At 41.8% G+C, this 16,999-nt stretch overlaps 1 protein-coding gene across 4 annotated transcripts in view; it reads right to left on the reverse strand.

The window, feature by feature from the left end:
* LOC134009551 (protein phosphatase 3 catalytic subunit alpha) overlaps positions 1-16,615 on the reverse strand; it is a 29,585-nt gene extending 12,970 nt beyond the window's left edge. The window contains exons 1-8 of one of the 4 annotated variants that reach the window (XM_062449071.1): positions 16,358-16,615; positions 4,527-4,727; positions 3,623-3,747; positions 3,292-3,403; positions 2,909-3,054; positions 2,345-2,484; positions 2,003-2,080; positions 1,629-1,723 (exon numbers count right to left, since the gene is read on the reverse strand). In XM_062449071.1, coding sequence (XP_062305055.1) covers positions 1,629-1,723; positions 2,003-2,080; positions 2,345-2,484; positions 2,909-3,054; positions 3,292-3,403; positions 3,623-3,747; positions 4,527-4,727; positions 16,358-16,418 — 958 coding nt within the window. In that variant the 5' untranslated portion in view covers positions 16,419-16,615. The remainder of the gene's footprint in view (positions 1-1,628; positions 1,724-2,002; positions 2,081-2,344; positions 2,485-2,908; positions 3,055-3,291; positions 3,404-3,622; positions 3,748-4,526; positions 4,728-16,357) is intronic. The other 3 variants (XM_062449072.1, XM_062449073.1, XM_062449074.1) reach the window with 3 other exon arrangements.
* Between the last annotated feature and the right edge of the window lie 384 nt (positions 16,616-16,999).

Below are 16,999 nucleotides of genomic sequence, written 5' to 3' on the forward strand. Positions count from 1 at the left end.
AGCTTACTTAAAGAACTAATTACTGATATTAACGCATAGGATCATGTGTTGTGAAAAAGTAACCAACTGGGACTGACTGCGACGAAACTGTATTTCCAACCAAGTGAATGCAGGCTAAATAAACAGAGATGTAAGATGTGTTTTAGATTTGACGTAAGATTTTTTGTAGACTTTACATGTAGCTTACCAACGTATCTTAAAAATGTCACGTGGCAAGATGTTAGCCTAATAGGACTACTCAGAATATGTTTAGCCTAAGATACTGTAGACAAAACATTACAGTGTAAATCGAACACACTTTCTCAAAGCTCAGTGGGGTTATGTTAGGTTAGGGTAGCCTAGATGTGCTCCAAGATGCCCCCGGTGGTGTTGTGTCAAAATGCAATGACTCACCAAATTCTTTAAACAAAAACGGATGTATTGCTTCATGCTGGTGGCCGCTGCCTGTAACATGTCACAAAATCTAAATGCCTTACGTCAATCTAGATTCTTTGTTTAGTAAAAGCGTAATTTCCACCTTGTACTGGTTTAGCATTATTTCTGGCTGTCATAGGTTACCTTTTTATGAATAATGCATCTTAAATCATCTCTAAAATGCATGTTTCCTATAGCCACCCACTCTCATCTGAATCAAATTCCAGTCAGCGGAAAGGGAGGCCTTAATGAAACATTTAACTGAAAGAATTGTTTTCACTGGGTTTTCACAATTTGACATACCAGGAAGTTTGTAAACAAATCAGAGCATGTAAACATGGAAAAGATAATCAAGTGTCATCATTTTGCAGGTTCAATTAAAGCATGAACTTCGAGCCAGGAACTACATAAAGTATAACCTGCAAAATCTGTTGTTTTTTAGTATTCAGCATCAGTATGCCGGAAACATTACATACATGTAACAAGTAAATAAGACAACATCCCAATGGCAAGCTTTGACAAAAAAACACAATGTAATATTGTGGAATTGTATAAGAATGACCTGAATTATTCTACAATGGCCTATCACCTAGCAACTGCAGATTTATTTGTAATTTATTTTACTATTTCTATGCAGTCAAAAATGATAGCATAATAGCTTGTTGTAATAAATGTTGAGCCTATATTGTTGCTATGTATAAGTTATTATATTATTCGATTTATCATTGTTAATAGGTGTAGGGGAATCAGATGGCTGAGTGGTGAGGGAATCGGGCTAGTAATCAAGGCATTTCACCCTACTTGCCTCGGGGGGAATGTCCCTGTACTTACTGTAAGTCGCTCTGGATAAGAGCGTCTGCTAAAAAATGACTAAATGTACTCAAATAACTATCTAAGTAATCAAGTTACACTTAGTTATCACATACAGAGTTTAATTATATTTTATTCCGTAAAATAATACATGGTCATTTTATTTCATTATTATTAAGTCATTATAAATGAAAAATTATAATAATTTGACCCAATCAACAATGTAACTTTCTTATAAACTAATAACTTTAGTACTGAAGTTCTTATGTTATCGGACCAGCAATTTTATTGGTAAATAAGTTGTAGGTTTGCATTACATGAAAAATGTATTACGGTATCAGCAGTTATTCTGTCACTGGCCTCAAAATAAAATAATAATTTCCTAATCAAATCATGCCATTTACCTTTGTTGTTGTACACGTCTAAGTAATTGGGTGCTGAGAAGATGGTGATTAGTGAAGGGAAACCTGTAGTCTGGCTCTTCCTGTACATGCGATATCTGGAAAAAAAGCAAGAAGTCTCATTTATGAGATCTACATTGGCACCAAACCAACTAAAGCACTACAAAAACACTATATTGTACAATCTACATACTTTTCAAAGACATACAATCTAAATCTAGAAAAATTGGGGTACAGCAAACAAGTAAAACAAAACATTCACTCCAAGGACAAGTGTCACAATAAAAGTCTTGAAATTCTGAAGTGCTTACAAACTTGGAAAGTATGTGTGACAATTGTGATAAGAGCCATGTGAAACATGAGGTAAAGTGGCTCACCCAGCATCCTGGGCTTCATGTGCCCGGATGACCGATAATAAGTTGTTGTGTTGTAGAAAGTCACAGACTGCTGGGTAGCTAGGAAGAGAAGACACATTGTTTAACACACATTTCAGTCAGTTAGCTGAGTCCTGTATCCAAAGCTACTTACAATAAGTAGGCCTACGTTTGCCAAGAGAAAGTGAACTGACTGTACATCCCTGCACTCACAAGGTGAAATTCTCATGCGATCCACTGTGGTAAATAATTGCCCCCGCCTGCTTTTTAGTGTGCTTACCAGCAAACAGGCAACCCCTTTGATAGGTGCTACACATAGTGGTAGTGAATGATCTACTGGCCCACCTGTAGAAGTAGGAGCAGCCTCGGACTGTGTTGTGTGTGAAGTGTTCCTGGCTCTTTTCATTCCCAAAGTCCTCCAGGGGGTCAGACCACAGCAGGTCACACATCGGGCCATACGCAGGAGGCTCTTTGAACCTGTCTAACTACAGAGGACACAGACAATGGGCCCTGTTAGGAGACACTGAAGAGATGAGAAAAATTCCTAGGATCTCAGGCATTCCAAAAGGTTTCTTTACAGGCTACATGAGGCTCCTGGGCTTGACCTTCATCAAGCCTTTTTCAAAGCGTGGGTGAAAGAGAGTTCACTGTGATCTAATGCCCTCTTGGGGTTGAGAGTGGTGGCGCATTGTTAAGGATTTTGCTGCGATGGTCAATTAATAGTTCTCAGGTTTAAACCAACCATTGATTAAAAAAAATTGTCAGATAGTCAAAAGTCAAAGTAGTATTATTAAAGGTTAATTATGTTGAAACATATAATAATATATAAATATAAATAATATTTAAAGTAAAATTATTTTTAATAGTAAAAATTGATCATTTGAGTTTGACACAAAATACTACACCTACTTTCCTGATGTCATCAAGATGAGTGATTTCTGGAGACAGTCCTCCATGTACGCACAGGAACTGCTGGTTCATGAGGGCAGCGAGAGGCAGGCAGTCGAAGGCATCCATACAGGCGTCGTACACCCTCTCAGAATACTTAATTCTACCTGTCATGGTGGAAATAGAGCAAATCAAACACCAGGGCGCTCAGTGCTCACACACTAGGACATGCTGTGCCTGGGTGAAAAGGTACTAATAAATATTCAGAAGATCAGTAAGCCCAGTTACACAGTATTCCACCCTTAGTGTTTTCTTTCAGTCCAAATTCACGAGTTCTGGTTAATTTTACTATTAACATTATATAAATCAAGGATAGTAAATCAAATTCCCAACAAAATACTCACATTCCTGCCTAAAAGTGAAATACTCTGTTAAATGTCTACATTCGTGGTTCCCACGCAGCAAAAACAGTGTTTTGGGGTAAAGAATCTTCAAGGCCCACAAGTAAAGCACGCACTGTAGTAAAGGACAAGGAGAAGGAGATTTAGTTATTATATTGCATCATGTCTAATGTAAAGGTGCTGCTCTAATTATTAACATACATTGCTATGTTGCAACTGCTATTTCGGCAAAATATCTTAATGTAAAGTATGATCACTTATCTTGTTTAATATATAGTAGTGCAAGTATATATGTATTTTAATAGCATGCATCACAGACAAACAAAAAACATACTTCAATACTGAAATACCCTCTGTCCACATAGTCTCCAAGGAAAAGGTAACGCGTTGTTGCTGGTGATCCTCCCACTTCGAACAGCTTCATCAGGTCAAAGAACTGCCCATGTATGTCTCCACAAACTGAAAAGGCATGAATGAATAAACAAAAGCGACAGAGATAGATAGACAGAAATAGAAATATAGATAATATTAGCAAATTACTAACTGCCATGATTCATTATCTGAATCACAATGATGTAATCTGGAGAGCAGCAGACTAGTAGCAACATAAGTGGTAACAATGAATAGATTTCACCACAGAAAAGCAATTTCATGTTATGGCATGTTATTAGAGTGTTTGTGGATTGTGTTTGTCAATTGTTTCCATTATATTATTCATGAGGTTGCCGATATTTAAGCCAAATGTAGTCAACAATAATTTTGCAATTTGCCATATTCAATAGGAAACAAATTAGTCTAATGCATACCTCACATACCATAATGTGGCTTGTCAACAACATTCTACTTTCTGTAGTTGGCTGTTTGTCAAAATGAACTGCAGGATACCAGCAGAAACACAAAACACAAATATTGATCGGAGCGCAACAGATGAGGGTACATGCTAGTGTCGGGGCATGTGTATGTGAGAGTGTGTGCCACTAGTGTGTGTATGAGTAAGTGTACAAGCCCCTTTAGAGCCGGAAGCCACCACAGGTCTCCCTACGAACTGAAGGTTTCAGAAATGTCAAATTGTCAAATATGTCAAATAAGAACAGGGCGAAGTCCACCTCAGAGTGAAGGGTTCTGTCACGACAAAAAGCGTCTGGCTTCCAAAATGTGTTTGGCCTGTCGTCAACACCGAACGCAGCCATGATGACAGTTCTACTAACATGTACAGGATGGATCGAAATGAGTCCTACCTGTCACCGGAGCTTCAATGTCCAGCAGGTTCTTCTCTGCTCGTAGGATGGCAGCCCCGTCACCGATGAGCCTGAGGGCCACGCTCTCCTCCACACGACCCTCTTTAGTCATGTGAGCCTTGAGCACGTCCACCTTGGGCTTCCCCTCATTGTCGAACACCTCTCTGATCGTCAGACGATGACTAGGGGGGAAAGGAACCGCTAAAAAAGAGAAAAAACGACACATTATACATTTTCAAAGACACGAGAATTAGAACCAAAAATACGATTTACATAATATCCTCAAATATTGATTTATTTTTAAGAGGCAGAGAACAGAGATTTCGACAAGGATCGTATTCACAAAACCTCTTAAGGGCAGAAGTAGCTCCCAGCGAGAAACTCTTAAAAATTATAGGAATTTCAATATGTGGTATCATGTTGAGAGCATTGAGAATGTGCTACACTGCAGGTATGCAGCCATGCAATGTATGCTATGTGTCTGTTAAAAGATTCTCAGCTTATTTGGGTTAAAGTTGTGGTTTACTCAAAGGGAGAATTGCCCTCATCTGTTGCCAGGGGAGACTCTGGCTCTTCCTGTCTGCTTTTGGTTGAGGAGTGACAAACCATCAATGCATTGGGAGGATCGATGACACAGATTGACTGTGGGGACCCAGTTCCAGTGAACAAATGGATGCAGTGATGCTGAGTCAAGGGGGTGAATGAGGGAGGCCAGAGAGGCAGAATGAATCAAAAAAGACTAGAATCTGGTGAAAGAGTTGTCACTGTCAAACCAACAACCTTTTTATATCCTGCTTTTACCATGCCAAGGCTTGACCACATCTCTAGGGGCAACTGGGACCACCCATAGTACAGCAAGTCTATTTGTAAGATCAATAGCAACTACAGGAAGTTAGATCCAAAATATTATGGGTTCGAAATATTTTAGGAAACGTCAACATAAAACTCTGTTCCTACGGTTCCCTCCAATAAGCGTAACACAAATCGCATAAAACCTTGCTGTAATCTTGCTCTACTATAGTTTTGTAATCCTCAAAAGAAGCAGTCACGTTCTGCGCCGGATTAAGCAGGGTGCCAACGGGCTTCAGCATCTTGTCCATGAAACCTAGCCTGACAACCCTTATAAAAGATGTTCCCCATTTGCAGACCTGGTGGGACCCGCCTCTGAACAATGCTGTGACAGGATTAGCTTTCATTAGAGACAAGCTTTAAATCAGCTTTAGGACTCCGTAACAGAGAGGGAGTCCTGAAGACATTAAAGAGCAACCCGATCTCACAGACATTACGTTCCTAAGGAACTACAGGGGAAGTCTCATTGACGTGAAACGTCAATATCTCACAATTACGTCTCTTAAAAAAACAACAAAGAAATAACAAGGAGTATTTCCAAACCAACCAGAAGGGACTGCTGCTTGACTGTGTTACACCTCAGATGTTTCCCTGTCTTTTACAGCTTACTTTTTGCTTCTTTTCTTTTTTTGCCAAGAAAAAGAGGTGCGATCGCAAATCCTGAAGAACTCTCCTTGGCAACTGAGACTCTGGCACCTCCAGAACACATTTCCTAGATGGATCCCACAGAGATGGGCTTGTTCTGTGTTTTTGTGCCGTCTCTTGGCTAACAGAACCACCCTGGTCCACTGGTGACGTATGTAGTGGTAGCAGTTTACCCACAGACAGGGCTGGACCCCAAGTCTGGCACAACGCCATATACAAGAGAATCATCCCCCACAGTGTCAAAAATCCTGAATGAAAGGATTGGATTTTAAATGTGATAACAAACACATTTGTGTTTTTTAAGTTTGTTTCTAGACACCCAACAACATACTAAGATGTGTGGGTGGAGACAACAGAAAACTCAAATTATCTGTGGTGAGTCTATGAGGGCAGCCGAAAACAGCAGAGCACTGCAGTGTGGCTGAGATGAGGGTGGCAGGCAGCACTGACTGAAGCAGCCAGTTTTGGACGGGCCGAAAAAGTGTCTAAGGACAGGTGGCTAGGCAGTGGGCAGCGCCGGCAGGAACCTACTCTCTTTGCCTGCCAAAACCATCATCCTTCCAGCGGCCCCTTCTCCTCCTCCCTCACCCACCCCTGACAGTCTCCCCCGTTTCTAGGCCACGGCTCTCCGGGTGCTGGGTCTGGTGTGAGGAGCACCTGGAACACGGCTAGGAGGGAAGGAACAGGGGGGAAATAGAACTTTCTCCACAGACGGCAGGAATCCTGACTCAGCAAACACAAGCACCTGATCCAGCTTCCACTCCTCCAGTATCCATTCCTACATAGGGGCTCCATATATCACAAGGCGCTGATGACGGGGACCTTTAGGTGTCTGTTGTTATGCGAGTTTGGCTGTAAGTGAGAACAGAGTAAATAATTTGTCTATACAAGGCTGATCTTCATATTATAAAAATAGCACTCCTTGTTCTGCTGTTTTATATAATAACCCAGTTACGCATTAAAAGGTATCACCATCTGTGTTGGTTTTAACAAGTGGAAAGATAATCTGGGGGGGGGGGTCACAACATTTCTGAAAACCCCTGGGCAGCATAGGCATGAAGGAGATTTTAAATTCTCTCAGAGCAATGAGGTCTGGAGTCTCTGGCTGATTACTGAGGTCATGGGCTACTTCTGGGCCTAAACTGGGCAACTGTCAAAACCCCGAAAACCATGCCAACTCCTAGTCTGATTACCAAGCAAGCAGATTGAAATCCCTTGCAACTGTCAAAAGGTAAAACAATACGAGGCACGGTTGGTCAGGAAGCCCTTCTGCAGGTTGTGCATACAAATGGACACTAAGTATTGTCAGAGTGCAGACCTATAATCATACGTTGTCACAGATGCACTCTGAGATATATTATCTGCCAGCCGAGAGGCTGATTTGTATCTCGATTTGGCTGTCCCCGAGGCCTGCTGCATTCCTCCAGGGAGATCACGTTACGTTCTATACAGGGAGGCAGGCTGGGGGCATTATGGGGGTTTTCTTTCTTGCGACACGGTCTTGACTCAGTTTGGCCAGAGATAAAGTGACTCATTCAAAGGGAATGATCCAAAACACTGCACCAGCCAGAGCTGGAGACAGAGGAAGAGGGGACGTGCATTGTTTAAAGCAGCACGTTACTACAAAATCACAGAATCCTTCCGAGACTGAAAGAGATATGTTATCGAAAGCTTCGGCTGCCGAGTTGTCGGGCCTTTCTTGTTTCGCACCACATGCATGCACGGTCGAAGTCTAGACGGAGACCGAGAGGCCAGACTCCGGTCTTGTGCGTGCTGGTGAAAGTGTGTCGCGGCAGAGCCTCCCTGGTGCTCTGTGGGGCTGAGCTCATAGGCTGTACCACCGGGCCATGCAAGGGCCACCACGACACAACCATAGAGGGGGGTGCTGAACTACAAAAGTTCCAGATTAGCATTAAATAAAGACTACAAACCTCCTCTGCTGCGACACGTTCATGAGTCTTCACTCACTATCCCTGTGATGGCAAGTGATATTTCTATTTGGGTTACGTGACACTAAATATCTTCACACAAAATTGGCCTATGATATACTGGAGCTCTCCTAGAACAAGAGCTGTAATTTATTTTCCTGTGCTTGAGGATTTACAGTCCTGGAGACCACTTAATTAGATGAAACATATCACCAGAAAAACAATTAACGGAATTGAGGTAGGGAGCCAGAGGCTACAAAATAAAGAAATAACAACCGCAATGTTTTAAATGAACCGAATATGTGAAGCAGCTTGTCAGTCAATGGTTTGAAATGTAACTTATCCTTTTTCTTTTTGCAGCACATCTGAGAGAAAAAAAGCGTTTGGACATTCAGGCCAGCTGACAGCTGTCTGAACCAGTTGGCGGCAGTGTCTTGGGTGTCAGGGCTTTCCATCATATCCCTGACATGAAGCACAGTCTACCTGCTTGTTTTAACAGTTCCCATAACATTTCTGTGATTTTACGTGACCATGGAGGAAAAGGAGAGTGAGTGCTTCTCCAGTGTAAACACAGCGCTGCAGGTGAACAACGGAGCCATACAGCCGAGACAAGAGCTCACTAGCCCGCTCACAGACACGGAGAAACAGACATGCTGACACACACACACACACACACATATTGCTCAGTCACGACATTGGCTCTGGCCAGCCTCTGCAGTGGGTCTTTTAGTGAGCTAGGGCAAGCGGCCACCCCGCCCCTCTCTCAACGTGGGTGAGCGACTGAGTGGCTTGCCATGCACAACACTCCACTGCTTAACCCTTCACTGCCCAGCTCCACTACAGACTCCAGTAGCCTGTGCAGTCAAGAACAGCAACAACAACCTACTGTAAAAACTCAAACCAAATTGTGACTCAAACAACCAAATGTTTGGGAATTTTCTAATGAGTTAGATTTCTGTAGTTGAAATTTATAAACGACAACTTGTATGAGAATACTTTGCAGAAATGAAAAGTATTATTTGTATTTGTTTCATGCTTGAAAATATCTCGAAACAGGAAGAGCAAACTACCTCAGACTTGTCCTGTTCTGGAACTTAAGAATCCATTATGGTCTGTGTGTAGTATGACCATTGGAGTTCAAACAGCTGGGTATGTAAAGAAGCCAGATCCACCTGTACATATTGTGGGTGGTTAATTTTCAGCCAGGCAGTCTATGATTAACAGGTGTAAATGTGGGTAAATAAACCTCAAGGCCCATGCTCCCATCCAGGTGCATGTGTCTGGCTGGAACTGTTCTGGTTCTCACACTAGCAGCAGCCAGCCCATCTGAAACATGGCCTTCTTGCTTTGAGGTCGACTACTTCTGCTTCAGAAATGCCCAAAACGGAAAAAAGAGTATACTTAAATCTAACTTAAATGGCAGATAAATGGGACATTACCCCTATACAACAGTAAAGTGTTATCCACTACACATTTGTACCTATATTACTAGGCATACAAGTTTCCCAACTTGTGCAAATGAGTGGCGTGACATTAAGGAACCTCATTAGGTGCAGTACAACTAAACACCTTATATAGACCTTTCCACAGTGTTGACCTGTGGCGTGTACAATTCTAAAATTCTGATTTAGCTCCACCTTGCTATGGGATTTCTTGAATTTCTTTCTTATGATTATATTCCATGTGGAAGCCCAGGTGAAAATCCCAGAGATGAAACCTCCCTTAGACAGCATCCCTTTCAGACGCAGCCCCCCCCCCCCCCACCCACCAGCCCCTTTTATAGGAGACATACATCTCTACATTTCTCTCATATTTAAATACAAATGGCTGCATAACAATGTTGGGTAATCTATCAAAGCCGAGCTGTGTGTTTGTGTAAGTGTGTGTACGTGTGTGTGTGTGTGTGTGTGTTTGTTTATGTATGCGCATGTGTGACGCGCGTAAAATCAATCAGGGCTGGGCCCATGATAAACTACCTTGCAGTGCAGTGGTATGTTGTCATGACACAGTGCCTCTCCAGGACTAGAGCGAACGGCAAGCAATCCCCGCTGTCACATAACCTGCTCTCCTAGAGGAGGGGATTCCTCGACTTGAATAACTGGAATCCCTAGATAGCCCTGTCTGTTAATGCCTAACAGGACTATCAAAGACCTGCACTGAACTATTCCCAACAACATACCATGCAGTTAGTTATCCATGGTTCTCCTTTACTCATCAACAACCACCTGGAGGCTTGGGCTGCTGAGTGGACTGGGCTGCTGATAGCGCTACAGGCTCCATTCCCATGCTCCGCTGCAGGCCTTTGTAGAAGGATTGCCGAGAAAACGCCTGCAGGCTACAGTACCTCGACAGGCAGTGAACTCTTTATTCTAGCCTTGCCACCACCAATCAATGACAAGCCTCTCATCCTGGGCCCGTTTCATTCGAACAGCTCCTCCACGTGGTCTTCCCCAGGGACTCCCAGCAGGAGGGACTCCTTCTGAGCACTCCACAGAACAGATTGAGATGGGAAAACTTCCAGACACGTTTTAACTACAGCCAATACCACATTGGTGCTCTCGTGAAAACATTGTTTAAAGCCACATGCTCAGTCAAGCAAGGGACTTAACCAGTTTTTATGGAGCAATCACGTTTTTTTTTTTTAGGAAATGCATTCCCCCTCATGACAGGAACTGATGTGAAATCATTGATGTAGGCTCTAAAAATTACTTCTGCCTTCTCCCCCCCCTGACCTCTGTAACGCACTTCAACAACAAAAACCAGTCAGGGAACACTGTAAGTGATCAACCCTGACAGTCAAAGACGCCTTACCTCACGGTGCAGTACGGATGAAGGGGTGGGCATGCGAAAACAATAGAGTCACCGACAGCATGGCAACAGATGGACAATGTATGCCTGTATGAGTGTGTGTGTGTGTGTGTGTGTGTGTGTGTGTGTGTGCATGAGTGGGTGAGTGTGTGAATGTGTGTGTGCATGTGGGTTGAATAGCTGTCATTTGAACCAGCAAGGCTTAATTGTGCATGTCAGACGGCTACATCTAATGACACGAACGTGATGCCTTGAGTTTCCTGTCAGAACGAAGCTTTGCTCTGTTACACGAAGGCTAGTAAAGAACACTAATTGGCAAATCACCAAGTCTGAAACATGCCTGGCAGACATGAAACTAATTAGGCAGACATGAAGCATATACTGTAGGCAAGGAACTTCTATGATCTCCACAGCTAAGTCACTTTCTGTTATCTTACTGTATACAGGGAATTAAATGATAATAATTAATACACTTACTATGAATCCGTAAATAATTAATCTTTACTGTAAATGATTTACATTGTAAATATTCAGAAGTATAACTGACCTTCAACTGCTGTTTGGTTATAAATGACCATAAGAAGTTTGATTAGCAATTGATTTGATAACGAAATGAGACTGTTTGCAACGCCAAGTGTCGAGAACTAATTAGACAAGAGACATTTCTGGATGGTTAAATAAGTTACTTGTTAAGCAATGAAGGCCGGCTAGTCACATAACTACTCAATTATTCATTGTACATCATAGTCATGGTTGACTGCAGTTGAGGACCAGTGTCCTTGCTGTTAACAGCATTTATGTGGGTGAAACATGTATGAAACATACATAATGTATGTATGTCCTGTGGTTACTCCTGTAAGAATGCCAGAAGTGAATAACAAACACTAAACTAATGGAACTATTGGAAGTGGAAAATGGTAGGAAAAAAATGTATCTGCATCATTCACAGTAGACCAAAATGAGCAAAAACAAAGGCCGTTTCTGTGTATATCCATGTGGGTGTCAGAAAGGGAATGCAACTCAGTAAGTTGTTATCTCCTAAAGTCCTCTCTGCCCCGGCCACAGGAGTGGGAGTGAAAGGCGGATCGTCAGAGTGGATTCTACAAGTGTAAGAGGTCTTCTCTAAACCTGGTGGCTCCCTGTTCAGAGCTGCTCTCCACCCCTCCCCCAGTGCTGAAGCAGCCAACATGCAGCTACATTTGTATTACCTCATTGATCACTGACTCTGCTGCCGCCAGTCCTGGAAGCTGATCTAATGACACGCAACGGGGTCCTTCACAAATGACAGTCCAAGTGGAGGCCCTGGACGTTAAACAAGCTGCATAAGTAAACATGTTTATTTCGGTTTCTCAACTGTGGTGATAAATATGCTGGTTTGTGATATGCTCTTGTTTAAATCCTAATAAATAGGGTTAGTTATAAAGGGTAGTTATTTATTAACAGTCTAGAAACTAGGATATGCAGGTGACACAGCCCATGACCTTTATGGGCATGACATCACACAAATACAGTGGTCTTATCTCTCATGACTAATCAAACAGTGTCAATGAACTTTAAAATACTGAGTATGGTACTAAACTATATAATTCGAAACCCTTTGACTGACAAAATCAATAATCCATCAATGCCATTAATATATCAGGCAAATTTTACAAATGCATGGCATCAGATTACATCTACTGAATAAAGCTGTCTTCATACCTTATACAGAGCGTAATAGGCATAAATTCAATCGCTCTACTGCACCCTAATTCCACAACTAAACCTAATTCCTCTGTCATCTAATGAGTTTAAAGGTGCAGTCACTCAGAGTTAATGTGTGTGTGTGTGTGCGTGAAAGAGAGAACTGACAACTATAAGTGGAAAAGGTACTGTACTATTCTGCTGCTGATTTGACCAGAGTTGATCTACATTACTAATGTTTCTATCTTGAGGGATCCCTGAAGCCTATCAACTGTCAACTGTATCCACAGCATAGAACACTTGGTAAACATTGGATTTGATCTGGGTGTTAACCTGGTGACGACATTTTTATTGAATCAAAAAGTGTTAAAGCATCATTCAAAAAGGGTTTCGTATGTCAAATAAGAAGTTTAAAATGTTAAGAATGGAACTGAACCGTCACACACAGGTTGAATCCACCTCCTGACCCAGTCAGAGTTTGTGGTCGATCCCTTCAGACAAGCCTGATTAGACCAGTGTGAAGGTAGGAAAAGTCACTCTGCAACAAAACCAAGTGAATTCCTGATGCAGAAACAGTGGGCATTTATTACAAGATCATGGAGGGGAATTGATTTGTCTTGGAAGGTTGTTTCCTACCCATCTTGTGATGGGTATAGCTCGAGCATTTGACTGTAGATCAAGAGGTTTAAATTTTGAATCCCCTGTGTGGTGCTTTGGGTAAAAGTGTCTGCTAAATGTTATTTATTACTCTGCTAAATCATAAAAGTAAAAGTATTTTTGGATGTGTGCTTGATGACTGTGACGGTACAATTTTTTTTTAAACAAGCAGCCAGAAAGGGATGGATCTTGACAATCAATGAACTGAATCCATAAATACTTTGTGAGAGATCAATGCGGTCCCTGTTTAAAACAACGAAACAAGTAGACAACACAGTGAGTAAGCATTGGAACAGATGCTTCATCAGTCATCACGTGATTGCTACCATCTCTATCTTCTCAGCATGGTTCTGCGGGCAGCCAAGTATTACACAGTTGGATGCAGCACATATGGCAGCTGAAGAGGTGTTCTCCTCCCCCCCCCCCTCCTCCTCTACCTTCTGACTGTAGCTGCAGTGGAGGAGATTCATCAGAACAAGGTGGGTGCAGGTGAGTGTGTGGGTGCAGGTGAGTGTGTGGGTGCAGGTGAGTGTGTGGGTGCAGGTGAGTGTGTGGGTGCAGGTGAGTGTGTGGGTGCAGGTGAGTGTGTGGGTGCAGGTGAGTGTGTGGGTGCAGGTGAGTGTGTGGGTGCAGGTGAGTGTGTGGGTGCAGGTGAGTGTGTGGGTGCAGGTGGGCGTGGGAGGAGGCAGGTGGGTGCAGCTGGGTGCTAGACATTGGGCGCCCCCCCCCCCCCCCTCTCCCCCTTCTGCCATTTGTGCCTAGCAGAGAACACCCCTACATGGGATGTGGAAGTGCTGAGGGCCTTGTGAGAAGCACCATACAGACACCACGTATTCCTGAGTCCTTGTAACCTGCCCGAAAACCTGAACATGTCAAGTCAGAGATTAGCATTCGTTTTCTATCAGTAAGAACTAAGACTCCTGCATATGAGCAATAAAGCTTGCTGTATTGACATAGCTATATTGTCACTGGGTGAAACTCATCTCAATGTCCGTGTTCCATCAAGCTACACCCACATGACACACATTCAGAACCTCCGCACCATCCTGGGAAGAGTATCACTGTTTAAGCTCCGGGTGTCATGTGCCAAACTATGTCTGATGGAACTGTATTCGTTTTGGAGATTTGTTTGGTTTTTATAGTATGCTTACAATCCTTTTTAGGATAGCTCCCACCGCAAGCACAAGCACAGAGTGGCTAGCCAATTTCGTATTGTTTTTATTCAAAAGTGTTGTGCAAAATGCTAATAAAATCACATTGGACACATTGCATGCATTAGAAAACAGGCCAGAATTAAATTTTGCAAACAACATTCTAGGGCCAAGAGTTCACATGTGTCTAAGCTTATTCTACAGATATAAAGTCCTAAAAGGGTGAAAACAAATGGCCTATACTTTATACTGATGTGTGTTTGAAGAGTTGCTATGTATTTAGCAAAGTGACTATACGTGGGCGGTCCACTAATGACAAAGAAAAATGAATTAATGGTAAAGGGGTGAGGATGAATGATATATGATAATTGACTGCACTATTTCACTTACATATGCGCTCAACACTGGTATTGAGGTCTGACATTTCCCATTGAGGGTCATTTTACCTATATGTGGGCAGAACTTTTCAGTTTGCGTATTAACTGATCAACAGCAGAAATGGAGAGCTAGATCTCCATTTAGAAGTCTGAGAGACAATATAACAACCCAGTGTGGAAAACAAACAACCAAAGAACAGCCACTCTAAGCTCCCTTGACTCACGTCATTCTGAAAGATCTCCCAAAATGCAACCACTACTGCCTACAGCATGCAGGCCAGGGAAAAAATATACAGTGCTTTTGTGTCCATCAGTCAACGTGTGTAACGACTTGGGGTGTAACCCTTGGGATGTTGTAAATTCCAAGGAGATCAATGAGACTTTAATTAATCTAGGCACTAACTATAGGGTGTTAATATAGTCTATCTTCTATCGGCCTACTTACATTTGATTCAGATGGTGCAAATGGCACATACAACATCTACATCCAACTGAAAAGTTAAGTGCTAGAGAAAAAAAAAGTGGCTTTGCAATGATTTGTAAAGAATTATGTGTTTCCCTTCCTAACCTGTAGAAAGCTGGCAAACGTGTATTGACATACAGCACAATACGATCCATACAGCACAATACAGTTATTGAAATATTTTGTGCTTTCCTCTATTCCAGATGCTAATGGATTACAAATTATGTTTTTTTGTGGAAAATTGCCTGTACTGTAAACCTCCTTCTGAAAACTAAGGTGTAGTGTAAGGTGTAAAATCAACATCTGGGAATTCTTTATGCAATAAAATCTGAGTAAAATTGGTCAGAGCCATGACCTTAATCCTCAGAATACAAGTCTTTAAAAGACAAACACGATATCTTATGATTATCAGAATTTATTGTTATTATATAAACAATATATAAATATACAACAGACATGCATAAACAATGCCATAAAGAATTCCATCCACTTTTTCATGAAATGTTCAGCTGACAGCCATAAAACCTTCTTAAAATATACTAATCAAATTACTGTATTTAAAAAGTAAATAAAATAAGATAAATTAACAATGGGAAGTAGAATCTGAATTGCACCTTTTTATTTTCCTGGAGAAGGGGACACAAACAGTGATTGGTCTCCACTAGATGGATCACAGAGAAATCCATGATTATTTGGATGGAATAAAATCCCAGACACCAAAAACTGGTCTAAGAACAATAGGGGGAAAGCCTGATATACCAATTTGGCATACCATAAACGAGGCATGAACTCTGTGTGGAGCTAACTGAAGCAACAAAAGTAAAATAAAGCTGTTTAAGCCCATTTAACATATCAGTTGTATTAGATTAGACAAACTCGTGAGTTAATTGCTGTCTGCGTTTTGAAAGAAAGAGGTGCTGTGAGAATAACCAACATGACAATAGGAATGGAACAATAGAATGTTCGGACTGTAAAAGCTCGATTCATTGCGACATATGGACATCAATTAAAACCTGTCATATTGCCTATAACTGGAGTGGGCTACTGTAGCACAACCTTACTTCCTACTTTAGTAGCATTGCTATAGCCGGTGTCATATCACGGCTAACACCCTTTTTCTCCATAATCACCTCTTGTTGAGTTCAGTTACGCCTGCAGATATTGGGATTGTGTTGTTGTTCAAGGTGGACACATTGGCCTTTTTACAGCATGTGACTTGAAAAGGAAAGTATTACAATCTTACGGTCATAGACAAACAATAAACACTTACATTTGACCACCCTGTCCGTCGTAGATAACTTCGGGTCATCATTTGGCTTGTTTTCGGACATTTCCAGTGTGATTTATAAAACAAACTGTGCCTTAAAAAAAAAGATCCTGCGTTGTCCTTGCCCAACAACAAGTCTATCAAAAGGGAGAGACCGCAGTGATCTCACTCGCTCCTCTCACTCGCCAAAAATACTTTCAACGGGGTTGGAAATTTCAACGCTGATACTGTAGGTCCGTCTGATTTACTGTCACTCTGTATCAAGTTCTTGCACTGAGCGCAACCTAGTTTGCCTCGACCAAGATACGCCTTCAATATATGTTAGCCTTCCCATTGGCAGCAGGTAATTCTGCCTTTATAGTCATCTTTGCCAAAGGACTATTTCTGTGTCAATCTACCCTGTGAATTGTAAACTCAGTCCTTCGATGTTTAAAAACCGTACTGGAAGACTAGTTAAAAAACTGTCGTTTGCGATGCCAAAACTCTATTTATGAGACAATAAATAAAAAACCGAAGGCATGGATTGGAAGGCACTTCTGCAATAACCTTTCACAATAGGTAAAGGGTGCTAGTGCTCATTTTGAACACAAGCAGATCTGTAAGATCATTTGACAGACTACCTACTGTAAGCATTGCATAGGCCTA

Source organism: Osmerus eperlanus, chromosome 23 (genome assembly GCF_963692335.1).
Source record: "Osmerus eperlanus chromosome 23, fOsmEpe2.1, whole genome shotgun sequence".
NCBI classification, from domain to species: domain Eukaryota; kingdom Metazoa; phylum Chordata; class Actinopteri; order Osmeriformes; family Osmeridae; genus Osmerus; species Osmerus eperlanus.